We start from the raw sequence: 15,055 nt of genomic DNA on the forward strand, positions 1-15,055 counted from the left end.
TTAATAGTTTCATCCCTACGATGGCAGACAAATTATAGTAGTATAATTTTAGAAAAAAGTGACAATTTACTTGATACTTTGTTATCGTGGATCTAGTGATTGTTAAATGATACACGTGCATTCTAATGAAATTGAACATTTTAATGATTGTCAAAGGATCACTGAACACTCTGGAAAGAAAGATTCATTTCGGTACTTTGCTCGTCGAGTTTCTAATTTCATATCTAATCAACGAATAGTAGACTTTGCCACGAGACGACGACACCTTATCTTCAGACTCTCTCTATTGCCATGGTTCGCTTCTCGAATTTCGGATAAACTATTTGAAATAGGGGCAGATTGATGGAAATGAATTTGGATAAGGATTGCGTAAACATGACGTCAGAGACTGTTAATAGTCTATTTCATTGGTAAGGAAAGGCTCACAGGGTGGGAAAGATCTAGGCAAAAAAGTACCGCTGATATTAACATTTTCAAAGTAAAAATATTAAACTAGTGCTAGAATAATTTATCTTAGCTTCTCGAGCTAATCATTTACTACAACTTTTTCTGTGCCAAAATCTATAAAGGCATGTTTCCAGTTTATACCGAGAATTTTCATTTCTGGCACTTGTTAGTACATCACTTACCATTTTAAATCCTCAATCACAGTATTTCTGTGAAGGAAGATTTCATGAATAGAATTTTTCTTTTTTTCTTCGTAAAATGATTAAATCGCGAGACTTGGTGCTCGTTTAATGCCCTTAGAAATCAATCCACTGTAATTACGATAGTGTATATATGCGCTCTATCATCGAGTCATTTCAATTAGGTGTACATTTGATTTCTGAAGCACGAAAACGCCGATTAGGCCGAACGATTGTAGCGTTGAAAGGAACAACTCTTCGCTTTGGAACAAATCCAACCAGCTGACTTGTGTATTCTAATCGAGTAAATCGGGATAAGTACGTGTTTTTGCCGCGCTCACGCGCCCGATTATGGGGTAATTAGCGAGCATGGAAGTAGAAAAATTAAGTCACACCGACCGACCATAGTCGCACTGTCAAACGGTCGTTTGCATTGTTTATGTAACGTTTCCTTTGTCCGTGCCAAATTCGTTTCTCTCCCCGTGCATTGTTATCCATTTACTCTTTCTGCCTCTTACTCTCTATGCACTTAATTGCACGACAATTAGTCTATTCAAGGAGAGAACAATCGCACTGCCTGAACAAAAACAAATTTTATGTTTATGTACTGTCACTGCGATAATTCCGTACTCGAGAGAGAATTTGTTAGTTTTTCTGTTTGTCTGTGTAAATGGTGGAAAAAAATTACTTTTGTTTTTAGCGGGAAAAGAGCATTTTCGTGCCTCTAGTGGTGCCTCACTGTTGGAATAATTTATCTAAATTTCTGAAGCCGATAATATCTTTTTTTTGTTCGAAGTTTCTTGAAAATGAGTTTGGTTTTTACTGCTAATTTTCGCTTTATGATACATAATTATTTATTTCAATTTCTCAATTAGTTTTATCAGTTTTTTAATAGAAAAGGTTGTGACCTTATGCCCTTGTTGGTGCTTCCCTCTGCCGAGCTTCGCTTTTAAAATTTTAGCGACTTTCCTAGGTCACTTAATCCTTCTGATTTAATATTTTTTAAATACAATATATTTTTTGGATTTGAGTATATTTTTCTAAACCAATTTACAGATTGCAATGTAATTTGAAAAGTACGAAAGATATTATATACTCTATCCAATAACAAAATATGCAATTTGACTAGAGTATTTGACTTTTTCTTTTGACCAGACCAAGATGGTGACAAGTGTTTGCACGCGTACGTGGGCAGTTTAGACAACAGTAAAAATGTCATTAGGAACGTTGAGGAATGCTTCGTTTGGATGTGGCGCCCGAGGTATTCTTCGAAGCGTATTTATAAATACCAGATGCAAGCGCGGTGATCATCGAAATTCAAAGTCGTAATCTCGTTGGTGGCTATCGAGCTCCCTCGCGTTCATTGATCTTACTGTTTAGTGGTCGAGATCGTTGCACTCGCGACACGAGATCCACTACTTTCGATGAGGTAATCGTCCTTAACTGTCACACATTGTTATTGATAATTAGTGTCTACAAAGGTATCACAGATTCTGCTAAACATTTCAAAAATAACATCCGCTATTTTCTAAGCAATATTGATCCAAGCTCCATGTTCATAATCGAATCGAATTTCAAATCGATGCAATCGGATATGTTACTAACTAATTTTTTGTTCTTTAGAAGCTTGTTAACTTATTGTTAGACAACAGGAAAGAACAAAATTAGTATCGATTCCCAATAGTACAGTATCGTATCAAAAATAGGTACGTGTGAATACATAAGTGTCATATAATATTGGTTCCCAAATGGTACTTGTCCAAGAGTCTCGATCCTTTACAAAAATCAATTAACTAAAATCGCTATCAGCAATATCACAATTTTACTTTTCGCTTCTAGCCTTACATTAGTTGATGACCTCGGCAATTTTGTAGCTACAAGGCTAAGCATCGTGACTCACATATTTTTACTTTCGAGATATTGCTAATTCAAGTTTTGACCCTCAATTCAGTAGCTCATGCGCGCACAGTAATCAAACATAATCGAGTAACCAAAATGAAAAAAGTTTCGCAAAGAATATAGTTAATAACACTCCAACCCCTGAAGGCTATAATTACAAAGAAAACTGGTACCATTGAGAATCGCATCAACAGAAAAACCTAGTCTTCGTTTCAACTATTCCCATGAAATACGGATACCAAGACACTTTGCTCTTCAACAAGTATCGAATCACATAAATAACTATTCGATGTCGACTTGCTCGAAGAGACATCCTAAAAAGATTTAATCACTGGCATCGCTACTCGAGCAGACGTCGCGCGTGCGCGGCCCTGAAACGAAAATCGTCTCTCGTCGATCCCTGTTCGATATCGAACCGACTAATTGGAACCGCGCGCGGAAAATCGCGATCGGAGATGGGCGTCGTATCGCGTACGCGCTGCCACTCGTCCGTGACTAATGCTTAACAGTTGGCTGGTGAAAATTGGCGCGATGTAAATATGGGACGAGTTCTCATGAGCGGCGCGTATATCCGCTCGATTTACTTCGTCAGCTTCAAACGCGAACGTACGAGCGTTGCACTCGCGCGCGCCCCCACCCCGCCCCCTCGTCCGCCATGTTCGTCTTCGAGCACGATGCAGGGATAGTGCACGTTAAACGGGTAACAAATCTGCTCGATAAATAACCGGCAATCTAACGCGTAATGGCAGTTACGCGAGGAATTCGGAAGCTGATCGAGCTGGGTATGCGGCGAACTCCGCGGTGTAAGTCAAATGAAGGACGGAAATAGGTGACCTATATTTGGACGGGGTGCATCGAGTACACTTTTTCTTCTGAATTCACTTTCTACGTGTTTTTTCAATCGACTTGAAACACTGAGTCCAAGGAGATATATTTGAGATATTAGATTAAAACGTGTATGTGTGCCTAGTATTGAGGTTGCTTGAAAATGGCCAAATCTATCTGCAAATCCCCCACTCTTCCACTCTATAACGTCATAGAAAGACAGTTTGCTCAGCATATGGGAATACTGTTCAGAGCTCAGATGCTCCCTGGAGCCAATCAGGTTTACATTATTTCCAGGGACCATCTCTCGGTCTCTAAACAGTAATATACGCGTTCTTTTTATAGTCGAGAGTTCGTACAGTGAATAAGATGACGCCAGCTCCTCGAGAAACGAGGAAACGCCGATTATACGGTTTTCGGGTAAGAGAGGCGAAAAGGAAAGAGAGGAATAAAAAAGGGAAACAGCAGCGGCGTTAAAAATAACGCTGCATGTTTTCAGGCGTGAGTCTCGTTGCATGCTCCGTCTCGCGCGAGAGAGTCGCTATTTTCACGAGGAAAGCTTCGTTCTGTTTTTACTGGCCTCGTCAGTGGTAACGGATTACCTCTACCAGACACGATTACCTTCGGCCAGTAGTAATAGACGATCATGAATGAACGCGATGCTGCGGCTAGACGCGCGCGCGTTACGTGAACGAGGCATTCTCGCTGGGACTGGCGGCATTCTACGCGAATATCAGATATGCTCGTAATTCTAAACTTACAACCCGCAGGCGGCGCATTCAAATTGTCCCCGGTTGCGCTCTGCTGAACGTGTGATCCACAAAATAGAAGTACTTGACATTGCCTTCCGTCACGGTTCTTTCTGCATTCTTTCATTCACTGTCGCATTGACCTTTAACGAGTGCAGATGGTAGACTGGGATCAGTTTGACATAGAATGTTGTAGTCGCGCTTTAAACCAGGATAGAGGTTGTTAGAGAATTGTAGAGGTAATCTCTTTGAAAATTTATTATTGGCAGTGGTCATGAGTGAAAGTATCTAGGTACATAGGTACTCGTTTTTATTGTCGAAGAAGGAATAGGGTACAAAGCTTTACTGTACCTACTTACAATAATGTTTCTTTCAATACTTTATAGGTAATAGAAACTATTTGATACTAAATTCATAATTGTGATAAATTGAAGTCTTAATACATTTTTTCCTGTTTTCTTTTCAAAAGAACAGCAATATATTTAACATTTTTTTAACACTAGAAAGCATCACGAATGAGAATATTCCTTAATTTATTTTCCAAGAAAAAAAGGATATTTATACCCTCATATTTCTCGAACAAACACAGCTACTAATACTTGAAACACTCTAAATCGATACTAAATCAAAAGCTGTCTACGCAAAGCCACTCCGCCATTCTTTAACTCACTCCAAACATTCTCTGATTTCAGACACTAGAGGATCTCCATCAGACTGAACGACTTCCGCGTCGCGAGTTGGCGTGCACTTAACAAACGCTACGAAATCATACCGAACACTGTCGCAGTTAAGTCGCGGGACAAAGCTTCATCGAATCCGCGTCGTGTACCAAAGAGAACTCTCGAGGAAAGCAGGCAAGCTCGTTCCCATTAGCTTCCCTCGTTCCGAACTGTCTCGTCGATCTCTTATCCGGACTTAATGCTCGCGACCAGGCACGCGTATCGAGGGAAATCGTGGTGGTCGAGTCGCGGGTTTGACGGTCGAAGATGTTTTTTTATTGCTGACGATCGGCAGCAACAGAGACCGCGTCGTCGCGACGGTGAATCCTCGTCGTGTTGGTCGATCGTGATCGCGTCGGACGTGTTCAGGTGGCGGGACCTTAGCGAGGACACTCGCTCGTCGTTCGACGGTGATCGTGCGTTGTTCAGCCAGTGGTGTTCGGTAGTGAGAGAAAGATAAGAGGGAGAGGCGGGCAGCTATAACCGGCAACCACACGGTGGACATGATTATTTCAAAGGATCTGTTCCTCTTTGGCGACCAAGATTACCTGCGCCTTCCTAGCAACGAGAAGCGCCAGCAACGGGCAATGGGTCGACCGATCATCAATGCTCCCAGGTGAGTGCTCTCGCTTTTCCTTCCCTCTCTGAGGGATCACGCTCAACCTGTTAAGCGAGGATCACGAATTAATTTGCCGTACGAGATACGCCCTGGGAATGTCGAGCTAGCTCGTCGTGTGAATTGTAATATTTAATCCTGAGACATGCAGTAGCTTGTGAGGGAAAAGATTGTTTTCAGTTCGGAATAAATTAATGCGTAGGGATTACGGGATTCTAAAGATATTTTAAATATGACGATGTAGAAAGAAAGGAATACGTGAGGCTTTGAGAGCAAAGGTAGGCTAAGCGATTTTTTTTTGAGAATTGTGTTAGTAGCATTATTTTATTACAAAGACACTCTATATTTTAGATTGCCCACTTGTTCGATTTTTTCGAGTAGAAGGGTTAGTCTCTTGTTGCTCTCAATGCCTCGTGTATATATGAAAATACAAATGAAGTAGATAATCATAAATAATTGGTTAAATCAATGGCGTTATAAATGTATGTTTTATCACTGCCATTGCAAGGGGGAAGAAGATAAGTTATTAATAACGTAAAATATTACTGCTGCAAAGTGGTTTTTATTTCTTTATGCATTCTTTGTAATAAACTCTCGGGGTATAAAAACAATTCCTTGCTTGACGGGTTTATTATGAACGATATATGTGCGACTTTTTGTTATCGAGAGAATTGAATTACGCTGCTTAGAATAATTAAATCCGAAGGAATTGAAATTTTGACCTCATAAATATTTTCACGAACATCTTAAATCGAATTAAAAGTCGAATTCAATTAATATACTCTCGAACAACAAAACATGACTTCCACTTAAACTTCTACCTCTACATTAGATATGTTTACTCAGCCATAGTCCACGAAGCAAAGAGGAAGCATTAAATCGTGAATCCTTATCTTTTTTAAAATAACATACATAGAATGCTTCGAAAATCACAATTTTACCGAGCAACTTGTATATCACATATTTGGTGATATCTGCCAAATAATCACCGACTCGGCGAAAAGTTATACGCAAACCTCGCTAGCATCCGATAAGGGTTAAATCCCTTATCTCGACTGATAGTCGATGCTCTGTTTCGAAAGAACCCCGAGGCGTGACAAGCTGGTCCCCTTATCGTCAGTGTCGTAAAAAAAGAAGAAAATGTGCGCGTATGTCAGTAACGTTTATACATTAATACAGATGTTTAATACAAATTGCAAGCTCTATGAGGCGTGTACCTGGCGTGCAACAAAATTCGTCGTCGAACCATCTCACGCGACCTTTCCCCGCCGAGAGAATTCGATCGCTCCGTTTCTGATTGATCGACCTTCTTCGAAATTATCGGTGCTGGTCGTTGCACTACGTCGCCTTTTTATCGGCCGTTTTCTGTTCGACAGCATTATTTATACTCACGGTTGTTTATTCGTGCCGAGATTCAACGAACGTCGCGCACAGTTGTTTGCGCACGTGTTTGTTTGATCGCGTCCCGTCTTTGTTCTGCCTTTTCATCAGCGGGTCAACAATGACGAGCGCATTCATTAAGCTCTTGCTTCGAGGTAGACGTCGTATTCTTGAAAAATACATGTATTAGTGACCGTGAACAGTGTCGGATTTTAAAAAAATTTTTTTTTTTTTTTTTTTTGAGAAAGTTACCATAGTTCATGCTACTTTCTTGCAAACTACAATTTCATGAAGGTTCCTTCTCACAGCTTTATAAATTTTGTATAATACAGGGTGATCTAGAACTGGCGGTGCCAGCGGAAAACTAGTGATTCTACATGGAAAAATAAGTCGAAAATGTGAGACAAATTTCTTGATATCGTGCTTCTTTTTCCAGAAAACTGTGCAAGCGTGCAGAAGTACAGTTTTGAATGCTTGATGGGTACGCGAAGTAAGGAGGACATTCTTGGTCTGACCACTGTCTGTTTCTACTGTACGCTAGAAGCATTCCCTCGTTTTACCTCTCAAACACCAAAAACTGTAGTTCAGTACACTTGTATGCAGCAAAAATTCAGAGTCAGTCTTCTGGAAAACTGAGGATAATATGAAACATTTTTATCCTACATACTCGCCTTATTCTGTCATGCAGAATCAGCCTCTTTCCGCTTGTCATACCAGTTCTGGGACGTCCTGTACGTTCGATTCCGCTGCGATTTCATATCAATTCCCACTCATTCCCCAGTAATTCCACTTGAACAAAGCTATCAAGCATCCCTCCCATCCACAGCAATTCCAGCTTTCTACAGCAACTCCGCAGCTCATTCGCGGCCATTCAAAGCCATTCCGCAGCTGTTTACATCTACCTCTCAGCTCCTCTCTCTGTCGCTCGGTGTTATTATAACCGTCATTATCGTCGCCGATTTTCGAATCCCCAGTGAAATCGAGGTTCCCCGCTAAACAGCCACTGAACAAGCTCCCCATTGAACGAGGCCTAAAGGTGGTATTTGCTCTATGTATCTTTGCTAGCGTCTGCGTTCGAACACACGACGATTTTCAATACACATATCTGTGACTGCAAGGTAGAACGACCTGTGCTACATCTTCAGAAAATTCGATTTCAGGTCTTAATTGAAATCTAGAATATAGAATCTATATTTTCGGTAAGGAGAAGGAGCATTAAAAGAATTTCTCCAGCTAAAAATAAGGATTCAAGAAGGCAGACTTCCATGAAACAGTACTGAAACTGAAAACTTGAAACGCTCAATATTTTGAAAACAGAAGTATGTGAATGGAACGTTTTGCATTGCAGTTATAGATATATTCGTCTGCATTTGTTTTTTACTGTCTTCACGATGTCTGCATTGAATGCAGACCCAAGCCACAGCGTGAGACACCTATAGAAAATCCCACCTCAATTTTAACCCCTTAAAGTCCACAATTGCGTAAACGCAATATAACAGTAACATAAAGGAACAGAATTCACTGATATAAATTTCCTAAGAAAAAACAGTAATAAATGTTGCCTCTATCTAGTTTTGGGCTTTCATATGTGAACGTTTCCCTTCTCCATCTTCGCCCCCATCGACCAGCAGAGGGTCTCAGACCATAGCTGCTCATCGGATATCGGCGTGGATTCGCGGAAATGATAAATCGCGTTTCGACGAGACGTCGATGCAGCCGACGTGCACCTCTTCGGGATCGTCGTTTCGAAAGCGTTTCGACGTATCGAATTGCCTCTCTCGAGCGTTTCGAAACCTCGCCTCGCCTCACCGGAACCCAGAAAGGCGGCGGGGCCGCAATAAAACCGGAGCAATTTCGTGTTCCGCGAGGGGAGGCGGATTTCTGGAACACGAAAAGCGAGGCAGTCGGCTACGGCCGCGGCTGGCTGCGTTCACGCGTCGAAAATGTGAGAGGCGGCGAGATTACCGGTCGACTCTCTTTATCGGTGTCAACGCACCACGCATTCCTGATACAGAGACGCTGTGTCCCTCTCTCTCCCTCGGTAAACTGTAAACAAAACGATGGAAGCCTTATCGTCGGGTACTCCTCGAGGCTCGCCAATTCTTCGAGGAAGAGGTTCGTAAATCAATTCGCGCGCTTTTGTTTCTTTCTGCTTACGCCAGATAATTTCCCTCCTCCGCATTATCGGTGTCGCTACCAGCCAATCGATAGCCGAAGTCGTGTGGCTTGTTGCTGGGAGGTGGTCCTTTTTGGAGGGGGATTTGTGACATTGTGTTTGGGACCAATGACGATTTTATTCAATTTTAGCCATTTTATTGGAGTGATGTAATAGGATGTTTTTCTCGCCTATCGGAGGGTTTAGAGTGTCTTAGGTAGAGATGAGAGATTGGAGGTTAATATAGGGTGTCTGTTGAGTTTGTGGAAATATTTGATGTACTGAGAGGCTTAAGGGGGATCGGAGTTGGTGTTATTGGGATTGTTGAGAATAAATATTTCTTTAAGATAATTGTCTGAATGTATTATTTTTAGGCCAGATATATGATAGGTGAAGTTATTTATTGTTTGTGGGGGGAAATTGTCAAGATATATTCCAGGTCATCGTTATTAAGCAGAAAGTGCAGATACATACAAATCGAGTTTCCTTCCCTCGAGGAATCGATCCAAGACGCAAGGACCCAATCGAAACCGATCTACCCACTCGTCTCTACCGCCTTTCCTTCGCATAAATCGGTCGAAGAAGAGGATCAAAAAAGAATCGATCGCAGCCTCGTTTCCCGCGCTCGAACTCCCCCTCCCGGAACTCCTCACGCCGGAAGAACTCTCGGTGCCCTCAGAAACCGAGAAACCTCAGAGTCGTTCGATAGAAGATCTCCAATGATCCACGGATGGTATCTATTCCGATTCCCATTAGTCGACAGTATCGCGGCTAAGTATAGCAGCACGCTACGCCTCTGGCCTAGAAACGGCTACGATCGAAAGAAAAATCGGTGGTTTCTCCTCTGGAGAAAAATCGAGTCTTCCGCTTCGAGATGAAACCGTTCCAGTTTTCCCCGGTGCGTGACCCAGTGGAAGAAGGGACTTGGTCGACGTTCACGCGCGTTCTCCTTTATCCTAGCAACGGCCTCGGGAAGGAAGAACAGAGTGTCTTGCACTTCTTGCCATCAGAGCATTTTCTAACCTCGATGGGGGGGTATACGCGAGCGTGTTGGACTTTCAACGGTTTCTTGCGCGACATCATTTCTTCAAGAGACGCTTTTCAATGGATCTGTCGCGAATGTGTCCACAGAATTCTCGTCTCGTTTGCCAAAGGTTACCTTCGATGCAAATGCAGCAGAATTTTTACGGGTTAACCGGGTTAACGTGAACTGGGGATTTCTTGAATGTATTTGGTGCTGTAGACATTGATTAGTAGAATATTGATTAATTCCTAATTACTCAAATGGTTGATTTTAATTTTAAAATACTCTATGCGTTTCACTTTCTTCAAATCTGAAAATTTGGTTAAATTTTGAAGTTTCCAAGTTGCAAATCCTAAGTCTTTCAAAATTGGATATTGGAGTATTCAACTTGAGGAATCCTAAACCAAATTTGACTTTTCTTCAAAAAGGCAGAGCATCAATTTACACACTCAGATAACGTATCTCGTTCGATATCTTGTTTGTTTTGGAATACATGTACAGTTCATGCTACAATAATTTTTAAATTCCAACTGGTTCTCCGAAGATCACTGAAACGTTCTAACAGAACTGATAAAAAATTAATACAAAAATTTGGCTATTATAGAACCCAGAAACTTAGTTTAATTTCCTTCAGTGCTAGTTCCATAAAATTCAATCACATCTCAAAATCTCTAGTTTAATTTCCCAAACACTATCGAGTCTTAAATTTTCGTAATCGGTGCCTCTACAAACGCTACAGACAAATATTATCAAATAGCAAAGATCTGAACGACTAACCCCGAGCAGACAGCTCGTCAGAATCCTTATCTCTGCTCCGTCCGTCGATGAACACGGATTCAAGTTCAATTCGTTTCGGTGCAACGCCCTTTGGCCGTGTTCTCTCGAGAGCGACAAGTGATTCATTGCGCGGCGTTAGTCAGACTCGAGATCGATCGATGGAAACGCGTCGAATCGATCTTAAAATGCGTCAAGGGGGTTCGCGATTAGCTCGTTTCCCGGACAAGTGGATTAATTATTCGCCGATCGAGTCCAGAGGAAAGCATGGCTTTCCACGGCGAGCGAGGGATCCACGTACTTGGAAAGACACCTTGCGTTTCGCTGGAGCAGCCGCCACCTCTCCATAAAAGTCTCTCGATAACTGGGTTTCTCCGGCGCTACTTCTCGCGTCGCGTCGCCGCATTCAAAACACGATTCTGGTTCTTTCTCAGAACCAGAGCTGTGCTCCTCCCGTGCGATTCTTTCTCTCGAGATCGAGATTATTCGACGGAAGTTTCCTCTTCTCGGAGACGCAGTACTTTCTCGTTATAAGTTACCCTTCCTTGAAATTAGTTTCTCTCACTCTTGTCTTCGACGAGACAAAAACAAACCACTGCAGAGACTAGATGGGCTCTTTGCACTGTGGAAGCTTGTTAGGAATAACTTGTCACGAACATATAGTGAGGAGACATTAGTTCTGTTAAATGAAATGTTTCGTGTTATAAACTTTAGTTGTAATTGTGAAGAAGATATTGTGGATTTTGTTGGTAAAATTATTCTAGGTAATATTTCAATATTTTCTGTGCACAGAAATATGTTATGTCTGTTGAAACATCGCCTAAAATTCGTGTGAAGTGTGTCTGACTTAGGACTCATTCTACTGATTTCGTCGCGGCGGGACTGGCTGGCGCAATTCCTCAGTAGAATAGGCCCTGTTACGAGTCAGACAAATTTTACTCTTATATTAGGCGTTTCCTAAACAACTTAATAACTCTAAAACGAAATTTAAAACTCAACTTTATCATATTCAATTTTCATCTTTATTGAGACTTTATAACGAGGAATTTACTGTAGAATATTAGTAGCTAAAATGTTCCAAGATACACTTCAATCTCTATAAAGTTTCAAAGTACCAAGGTTCATAGTTTTCTACAAAAAAGGTTCCCATGGAACATTCCTCCCAAGCATGTGTCCAATTTTCTAGGCTTCAATTTCATAAATAAAAAGCTCAGGTGCTATATCCCCATTTTCCAAAACTCTGAAGTAGCTAAAAATTGCATTTTTCTCCTCTTCTGTGATCATCTTTTCTGCGCGTCTTGGTGCAGTTGTTATCAATTATGCATCGTAGCAGGCGGAGGCGTTAATAGGCGAAAAAAGGCACTTTTCTTGCTCGGACCACAGGGGAGTAACCGCGCGAAGGGACAACGGGCCCATTCTGCTTAGGCGTGAAAGTGGAACGAAAAAAAGGCCGCGGAGGGCCGCGCGTACTCCATCGTCGGCGAGATGAAATCGAGGACGGCGTACGCAGGCAACCGTGCCATTAAGTAGATTGAATATTACCCTATATTCGGTAGACGCAATCAATAGCCTAGAAAAATGCGCTATTCTCCTTGGCAGCTAGCGCTGCCGTCCTTGAATAGCCTATCAGCTTCGCGTCTAATTTACCGCGGAATGACGACTCGCGTGTGCGATACGCCTGCTTCGTGTCGTCTCGTGTCGAGTTACCGTCGTTTCGAGATGCTTTCGATTCTTGACTTTGTCCATCTCGCTGAGAATCTTTGGCGCTTGATGTGGCCTATTCAGTGGAGGAACATTTGAATTCGAAGCATACTGTGTTACGACTGTGAGCAGAGAGTTTTGATCGAGTTGGTAAACTTGAGATTTTCTTCTGTTTAGAATCACTGTAACAGTGATTCCATTTTAGGATGAGTGTAATGTTTATTTGCTACGCACTCGTGGTTGTTTCTGATACTTCTCTGAGTTATTATTCCATTTTCAGAGAATTCCTCTCATGACCTTAACTTTGCGAACCTGCAGCTAATATCGAGTCACGAGATTGTAAAGAGTAACGACTGTAATCTTCCACAAACCGTAACCCAATTTTTCTGATCTGGAGAAGCGGTGTCTAAATCCGAATAGGTAAGATCGAGTTTAGACGAGTTTCCAAGTCCACGCTCATTAAGAATGCAAACAGAGCTATTAAGAATGTTAGCCGCGTTCGAGCGGCAGTCAGGGAAATAATCGAGTGATTTATGAATAATTATATCCACGGCTGACTTGTAATTTCTTCGTTATAAATATTCCAAGTTATAAGCTCGCGATCGCTACTTCTCAGCCAGTCAATGGAGCTCTCAAGGCGACTGGCTGTTCCAATTGCATGAGAGATACCATTGTCTGATTTATGGTTGTCCATACATTGAGGACTTTAAAGCGCTCGCCTGTGTTTAATCACGATTCGAGCGATGGTTGATCACAGGTTTCGACACTCGTGTAATTGTCGATAAAAGGGGGGTGTTTTGTCTGGACAGTCAACGACAGTCCCCAGGTTAGAGTCTAGCCATCGGTCGATCAACCATTTCCGAGATGTCAGTCACGAGGCTCGACTGGTATCCTGCGGAGGAACGCTCGTCGGAGCAGTCGCGAGGGGGTGGAAAATATCTGCTAAACGGTTTCCTACACTCCCATCGAAAATCGATTCCCTGTTGCGATATATACATTGACTCGCGTCGGCTGTTCGCAGAACTCTGCAGACGCATTGTTGCATCCGTCTGCAGAGCGAAGCTGTGGGTGGATTTTACGTGAATGTGCTTTGGTAATTGTCTGGTTTGGAGCATTTGGCTTTGAGAGCACGCTGAAAGGATGTTTGTGGATGCTGGAGTCTCGAATGGGTTGGACAGTTTCCTTGTTCTGTTAGGAATGGGATTCGAAGAGTTTAACTCATTACGTGGTTAGATTACACGAACATGTAACTATGAATTTCGGTTCACTTAATTGAGATTATATTTGCACAGGACCATAGAGAAGTCCCTTCACATAAGTACAATTCTCTACTTTATAAAGTGTACCAATTTAGGTACATGTAAAGTTTGTTAATTTTCATAGTGTTAATTTTATTAACAAATACCTCAGTAAAAACGTAACTAAATTATAATAATGTCATGATTATCATCGTAAAGTTAACGAGAGTAACTTCTTTATGCAATAGCTTGTTTTAAGTTAGAGTTAATGAGTAGTCGCCTGTACCGATGGGCAAGAATCAATATTGCTACTGGTAATGAAACAGAGTTTAACATAATCTTGGTTCAGCTTGGCACACTGTCTGGTTTAGTATGCCTAGGATCGAGGGTAATGAAAGCAGGTAGCAAGCGATTACTGACCTATCTGAATTTCTATCTAAGTGGTATACGATAGTGGGCCTATTAGCAGGTTCTGTTTTCTGTCTAATGAATGGAATTTCCTGGGACCCAGGATAATGAAAGCAGGTAGCTAACGATTGCTGACCTATCCCACATTTTAGTTAATCGAGGCACCAGTATTAAGTTCATCGAGAAGTTTTTTCTTCATCTAGACTATAGAGCCATTAAGTAATAAACTATTGAAACTAGAAGGGATACATTTATGACACAGATCTATTCTCTTTGTAGCGCTCGAGAGCTCTGTAAATCGAAAGGAAACGATCATTGATCTGTTCTACTTTGGTGCATATCAATAGTTATAGATTTGTTACATTTTGTTGGAGTAAATTTTTATGGTTTAGAAGAAGGTTCCTTGACTTATCTCCCATTTGATACTAACTTTGTTAGAAAGCTCTGTAGTTAACTACTTAACACAGGATCTCTTATGATCGGAAGTATTCAAAGTAGGTGGTAGCAAGTAATCACTGGCCTATCCCACTTTCAAGTTAATTGAGGTGCAGCACTGTATCCATTAGAAAGTTCTATCTTCTAACACCTAGAATCTTCTACCATAGCAAATGTCTTAATAACTAGACTCTTCCATGTTATTTTAGCCATCAATATTCTCTGATCAAAAATATTTTGTAGAAGTGCTTGTAATCGTTGACCTATTCTACTTTTCATACCTCAATCTATTCACCAATCTGTTTTTGTCTATTCACTAAATAATTTAACTATATTTTGCTGAAGTTTTCCAAGCATCACACTCAGGTAGCTTTGATAATTGATTTATCAAATTTCTCCAAATCTTTATTACAAAAATATTAAACAATTGAAAGTATTTTAGAAACACTTTAATTTTAAGATAATACAAATTTCTGTTTCTCAGTTATTATGTTACAATTACCTCT

General features: G+C 41.2%; 1 protein-coding gene across 1 annotated transcript in view; it reads left to right on the forward strand.

Moving 5' to 3' along the window:
• Nucleotides 1-5,321: 5,321 nt before the first annotated feature.
• Nucleotides 5,322-15,055, forward strand: part of E23 (ABC transporter G family member E23) — a 150,919-nt gene continuing 141,185 nt past the window's right edge. Inside the window, 1 exon segment of the mRNA XM_076376281.1 lies at nt 5,322-5,395. Within this exon segment, the coding sequence (XP_076232396.1) occupies nt 5,322-5,395 (74 nt within the window).

The sequence above is a fragment of the Calliopsis andreniformis genome, chromosome 4 (genome assembly GCF_051401765.1).
Source record: "Calliopsis andreniformis isolate RMS-2024a chromosome 4, iyCalAndr_principal, whole genome shotgun sequence".
In the NCBI taxonomy this organism is placed as follows: Eukaryota; Metazoa; Arthropoda; class Insecta; order Hymenoptera; family Andrenidae; genus Calliopsis; species Calliopsis andreniformis.